This window comes from Acomys russatus, chromosome 29 (assembly GCF_903995435.1).
Source record: "Acomys russatus chromosome 29, mAcoRus1.1, whole genome shotgun sequence".
NCBI lineage: Eukaryota > Metazoa > Chordata > Mammalia > Rodentia > Muridae > Acomys > Acomys russatus.
In genome coordinates, this window is record NC_067165.1 from 47,169,859 (window position 1) to 47,176,475 (window position 6,617).

Sequence of the window (6,617 nt, forward strand, 5' to 3'; positions counted from 1 at the left end):
CCTATCCCCAAGGCCCTAAATGCCAAAGTCTCTCTCATCCTGTTTCTGCGAAAAGACGGGCATCTCAGACACTGATAGCCCAGTGCATATCCTGGCCAGGAAGGCGGGGCCAGTGTCCCTGACAGATGCGGGTCTCCAGGCTGGCAGAAGATCTTGATGGAAACTGCTTGGCAACATCATCAGCGCACGCCGCTCCCCCCTCTCCGCCCTCCAGTAACCTTTCCTAGGTTTTCTTTCCCTCTTTGGGAATCCTGCCTACACCAATCTCCTTTTTTCCACCCACTTTTCTATGCACAGGCACGACCTGAATGGTCCTGTGCACTCCCTCCTCCAAGCCGCGTGGAGTCCTTGCCACCAGAGGGCGCGGCCTTTGGGACAGACGGCCCTGCGGCCTCCTCTCTTGAATGTTTGGCCTGGGTCTCGTCTCTTCAACCTGAACTCAGACGCTGTCCACCTCCTCGCCAAATGCTCAACTCCACTGGCGACCAGAGAGGATTGTCATCGTGCGTTCGGCTACCAGAGCTGCCACAGGTTTCCTGGGAGTCAGGCGAGGAGGACGGTGTCCGGGATGACCAGAAGGGAAACGACTGGAGGAATCACGCGGGTCAAAGGCAGGACCGGCATCTTACCCCCTCCCCACCCACGAGGAAAACCTCGGTCTCCGCAGCGGCGGCCCCCCTCTCTCTCGCGGCCGGGGAAGAGGGACCCTCGGGCAGGCGGGGCAGGCGGGTCACGGCTCCTGCGGTCCGGCCTCGGGGCGCACGGGCTGTGGGGCGCGGGTCCGCTCGCCAGAGGCCGTGCATGCCTTGGCGGACATCGCCCTGTCGCGGCCCGAGCGGAAGGCGGCAGTCACTGTCACCAGGTACGCGGTGCCGGGCGTCAGGCCCTGGATGGTGGTGCTGTTGTGGCCCGCCGGCACCTCCACGCGCTGCAGGGAGCCGCCCCGCAGAGGCCCGAGCTGTACGTGGTAGCCAAGAGTTGAGTCGGGGCCAAGCGCGGGGGCCCAGCTTATGCGGAGGCTGCGCTGCCTCACATGCGAGATGACGATGCGCTCCGGCCCGGCCTCCTCTGCGGAGGAAGAGGGTGGCTGAGTGGAGAGGGTGCCCCGCGCGTGCCACCCTGGCCTCCCAGGAGGTACCCACCTATGCCTCACCTTGCAGCGTGCGTACTCGCACGCGCTGGGGCTTCAGGAGGCGCACGTTGGACTCGGGCAGCAGTGACACTTCATAATCTGTGTCCGGGTCGAGGTCTGTCCAGGTCCAGCTGGTGACATTCCCAGGCAGCTGTTGGCGTCTTGTGGTTTCCAGCTTGCCGCTGGGCACGAGCTCCAGCGCGTAGTAACCGGAGTCTGCTGTCAGCAGGGGCGGCCAGGAGAGGCGGAAGCTACTGGACAGAATCTCTGAGGCATGAAGCTGCTGTGGCCACATCGCATCTAAGGATGATGTAGTGCTGGGGTCAGGGAACAGAAGCGGCCTTGTGCGTGTCACCGAGTGGGGCCCTCACTGATCCGGAGAGGACCCCGAAGATTGGAGCCCCAGTAAAACAGGTGAGGCCTTCTGCCAAGGAGAGGGCATGAGCCAGGTGGGTGATGCTAATCACTATAAAACTCTGACTGGGCTGGTGGAAGGACAGAAGAGTACAGTCCCCAATTCTGGGTCCCATCATAAAATTTCCTGCCCAGTTTACCCACAAACCCAGATCTGTAAGATACCGTGGCTACTGGTTATCCAGCAAACAGGCTGGATGAAGGTCCCTAAAAGGTGGCAACGTCTACAGTATTATCTAAGAACAGAGGACAGGCCCCCCCAAGACTGTGGCCAGAACAAAATCTGTTGTGAGCCATATTCTGAACAGTTGTGGAGGAGGGAAACATACCAGAAGCTTCGGCCAGGAGTTGGGAGACTACATGTAGTGGCCCCTGGGTCAGTGAAAATGTGTCAACCCCAGGACCTAAGATTGAGGAAAGTGTGGGACCTTCCTAAGCAAGAGACTGTAGGGGGGAACTCCAGAATGTACTCCTGGCCTTATGACAACAAACACGGCCAGCCATCTGATCAATATGCAGGGAAGACTGGGTAGGCCATGCAGATCTTGGCTTTCTTACTAGCTAGCTGCTAAGTCTGGTCACCTGGGCACTCACTTTCCTGTCCAGCCTCTCACTCAGATTCTGACCTTAGATACAAATGTTTGCCTCTAATGACAGCCTTTTCTCCTTCTGCCCCTCCTTTCAGCTTCATCCGGGCCTAGAGGCTACCAGGGCATTTCCTTTTTACTCCTTCCCAACCCACAGACCAACCCCTTCTTCTTTAGTGTAGGTGACAAACCCACAGTAAGAGATTTGGTAAGAATGCTACCCTGGGCCGGGCGTGGTGGTGCACGTCTTTAGTCCCAGCACTTGGGAGGCAGAAGCAGGCGGTTCGCTGTGAATTCAAGGCCAGCCTGGTCTACAAAATGAGTCCAGGCAGCCAAGGCTACACAGAGAGACCCTGTCTAGAAAAACAAACAAACAAACAAAAAGAGAGAATGCTACCCTGGAGCAATAGCATTTTCCAGAGCCAACCATAGGCCCTTAGTCTCCAGGCCTTTCTCCTTGGCTGACTGGTTATAGGAGTCCAGTAGAAAGCTGGTGCTTAGGCCCTAGGGCGGGTCTTCCCTGTTCTGGCTTCCCCAGCAGATGCGACAATGAACAAGAGCGAAACCAGCTCAAACCCCTCCCTGACTGTGGCTCCTACCATGGAATAGGTAGGCCCTGAGCTCTGTAGGAGACAATCCTGGGCCTATTCGGCTCTCCTTTCCCACCAGAAATGGTGGGTCTGCCAAGCCATTTGGCCCTGGATACACACAAAGGCACATGATGCCAGAGGCAGACACCCCCTCCCGGGCGGGGGGGGGGGGAGTCTTGGACCTCCTTTATCCTCTGTCCTCTGCCCCTCTATGTGCCCTTCACCCACATTAGCACTCAGTTCACTGTCCTACACGTGCCTGGAAGTCCCATCTTGAAGTGGTCACTTAGACTCGCCACTGTACCTCTATAGTCCAGGTGTCAGGGTACATGAAGGCACCCAGGAGTATGTTCCTGGACAGTATGCCGAGGACATGGGAGTCACCCCCATCCCCCACTGCTGCATCCTCAGGGGCATGGGGCTCATGAGCTACCCCCCAACCTCCCCACCCAGTCCCCCACCACCACCACTCACCCCCCCACCCCCCAGTCTCAGCCGAGATCCTCCCCCTGCAGCTAGCTGTCAGCTAGGGTTCCCAGGCCCTGCCTCTTCCCACCTACCAGCAATGGAGGCCCGTAGCTCCGGAGCAATTATGTGAAGGTCATCCACATCCACAAAATGTAGGTGCTTCTCAGCAGGAGCGGAGGCGGCTGCCCGCAGCTCCAGAAGGTTGCCCCGGCCAGTGCTGACGATGAAGACGGTGACACCCATGTCCTTGAGCTCCTCCATCGGGGGGCCCACAGGGTCACTGGAGGCCCCATCTGTCACCCACACCAGTACCTTGGGAACCCCTAGCCGGGCACCTGCTACCTCAGCAAACAATTGTTTTTTGGCATAAGCCAGTGCCAGGCCTGTATTGGTGTCACCCATACGTTGAGATGCAGCACGTATGGCACCCTGGATAGCCTGGCCTGAACCGTACTGATCGAAAGTAAACTCTGTGTGTGGCCTGCTGCCCACATGCACCAGGCTAGCACGCAGAGCCTCAGGTCCAAAAGGCATTCCAGACACCAGCTGCCCCACAAACTCCCGAACTCTTGAAAACTCATAGTGTGACACACTGGCTGAGCTGTCCAGCAGGAACAACAGGTCCCCTTGCAGGGCCGATGCTGTGGGACCAAGAGGAAAAGACAAGGGGTTCAGTCCAGGTAGGCCCCAGGACAGCCCCATGCCCAGAGCAGAACCACCCCCAAAGGCCTGAACCGCTTGGAGTGCGTTGCTTGCCGCTGCCCAAAGATACTGGTAGTAGAATCTCCACTAAGAGGTTACAAGCCGACGAAAGTCCCACACTCCACTGGTTCCCACTGTACAATGGCCATACACTTACGGCATTCTGGGCTGCCCTTGTGTTCCTTATATAGAGAAAGAGACACTGCTGCAAGCAGGTGGAGCCCAGAGTCCAGGCCTAGGCCTCCAGGAGGGGCCTGAGCCACATGAATGGCCGCCCTTAGGCTTTATTTTCAGGAGGGCCATCTCCAGGATAGAGTTAAGCTAGGTAACTCAGCTTCCAGGTGAAGCAATGGGCTCTAAGCATGCACAGCAATGGGGACCACAGGAGAGGATGAAAAAACAAAAGTAAAGGGACTGGGAAGACAAAACCCTGAACAGCCCTTCTTGCCCATCAGATAGCCAGGCTGGAGTCGCTGACCCCAGTTACAGATGACATCACTCCTGTTCCCCCCACTCCCCCCTTCATCTGTACCAAGAAAGCAGGATACACCCCCAACAGCCTGAGGACCCAACCAATGTCTAGAGAGCCTCCACTTTTATTCCCTTTTCTTCCAGCCTAGCTGGCTGAGGCACTGATGCAACCTTCCATCACTAAGTCTCAAGTAGGCAGTGGCTCTCAGGGTGCCTCGATCTAGTCCCGGCGTTGGGGCTTCCCGCTTACGGTGGGGCCATTCCAATCTTTTTACCTCCTTTCTACCGAGGGACCTTTCAGAGGTAAGGAACTGAGTCAGGGAGGCCTCTCAAACATCTTTCTCCACTATCCTGAGGGGCGGGGCAGGGCGGGGCGGGGCAGGCCGGGCCTCCGCCGCTGCCGCCGCCGCTCCTTGTCCAGCGCTTGCTCAGTAGAGTCACCAAGAATGCCCAGGAGGGCCCACCGCAGGTGGCTGAGGTGCTGGCGTGAGTCCCACCCGTTCCCCAACCCCCATCCCCGGCCTTTCCCGCCCATTCGTCCCACTGCTGCACCTGGACAGTTCATGACTCGCGTGGGCAACAGCCGATGGGCTGTCAGGGCTTGGAATCCGGGTTCCGCCACACTTACCGCGCTCTACGCGGCTCAGCGCCGGTGCCAGTTGCAGACTCAAAGCCAAGCTGAGCGCGGTCCAGAACAGCATCGCGCCGGGAGTGGCGGGCTCTTGACCACAGCTGGCAGCTAACTTGCTCTCCTACCGCAGGGCAGGCCCACCCACCTCTGAGAAGCCACACCCACTCGCGCGGCCACGCCCTTGCCTGGGAGGCGCGCGCGCAAAGGCCAATCTGCACGGACTGCAACAGAGAGATACGTGCCACAGCCGTCCCAGACTTGCGGTGACACGCAGCGACTACAAAGGCACATAGGTGTGGGCACGAACTAGCAAACATCCCCATCTCTCCTTTGCAGGCTGCGATAATGTGTCGTCCATATTCTCCACCTCTCTCCTCTCCCCCTACCCCTTAGAACTCCCCAAAGTTCCTAATCTGCCAAGCTCCCGAAGACAGGGCCAAGACAGCCTTAAAAGTGGGGCTATACAAAGAAACAGCCTCAGCCGGGCGTGGTGGCACACGCCTTTAATCCTAGCACTCGGGAGGCAGAGGCAGGCGGATCGCTGTGAGTTTGAGGCCAGCCTGGTCTACAAAGTGAGTCCAGGATGGCCAAGGCAACACAGAGAAACCCTGTCTCGAAAAACAAAAACAAAAACAAAGAAATATCCTCCTCTCAACAAGGTCTCAGCTTGGCTGCAAGCTGGAGGAGCAACCGATTTTCTCTTAAGACTGAACGGCAAGGACACTGTCTTTTTTGTTTGTTTTGGCCTTTCTAGATAGGGTTTCTCTGTGTAGCCTTGGCTGCCCTGGACTTGCTTTGTAGACCAGCCTGGCCTCGAACTCACAGACATCTGCCTCCCTCTGCCTCCCAGAGCAGGCCTGTGCCACCACACCAGGCTGAGAACACTGTCTTAAGAGGAGACAGGAGCATATGAGCTTTAAAACAAAAACAAAAACAAAACGAAAAAAACAAAAACATTTATTTATTTATTATGTATGCAGGGTTCTGCCTGCACACCAGACCCAGAAGGGGACACCAGATTTCATTATAGATGGTTGTGAGCCACCATGTGGTTGCTGGGAATTGAACTCAGGACCTTTGGTGGAAGAAGAGCCAGTGCTCTTGACCTCTGAGCCATCTCTCCAGCCCTAGCATCTGAGCTTTTTACAGAATGAAAAGCCCCCACCTTGCCAGAACTCTCACCGGAACTCTTAGAAGAAAAGATAAAGGGAGAAGTCAGGCGGTTAGAGCCTATCCCGTGTGACCATCATGGCCTATTGCCGTCCTATACCCTACCCAGGGCTATGCTCAGATCAGACCCCAGCAGGACCAGAGACTCACTGGTGATTCAGAGCTGGGTCCTTCAGTCAGTGCCAAGACCAAACCAAAGGAGGCTGGCTACAAGTGTTGTCCACAGAGACTGAGCCCCTCGGGAGGGCTGCACAGGCGGGTGCCCTCCTGAGATGTTTTTTTTTCTGTAGAGGAATTACAGTGTTGGGGTGGAGGCACACACTGGGGGTGGGGGTGAGGTGTCTGGCAGGATGTCGCCTCCCTTCCCACCCTCAGCAAGAGGACGCTCAGCAGGGAGGTCGGATGGGACTCAATGGTTTTCCTTCCTCCATTTCTGGCAGGTGAGACACTGC

The 6,617-nt window shown here is 57.2% G+C and overlaps 1 protein-coding gene across 1 annotated transcript; it reads right to left on the minus strand.

The window, feature by feature from the left end:
• Window positions 1-208: 208 nt before the first annotated feature.
• Window positions 209-5,155, minus strand: Vwa1 (von Willebrand factor A domain containing 1). Its single transcript, XM_051171043.1, has 4 exons — window positions 4,993-5,155; window positions 3,284-3,832; window positions 1,154-1,432; window positions 209-1,068 (listed from the first exon to the last, which is right to left on the minus strand). The coding sequence occupies exons 1-4, from the start codon at window positions 5,063-5,065 to the stop codon at window positions 731-733; spliced, it is 1,239 nt and encodes a 412-aa protein (XP_051027000.1). The 5' UTR covers window positions 5,066-5,155; the 3' UTR covers window positions 209-730.
• Between the last annotated feature and the right edge of the window lie 1,462 nt (window positions 5,156-6,617).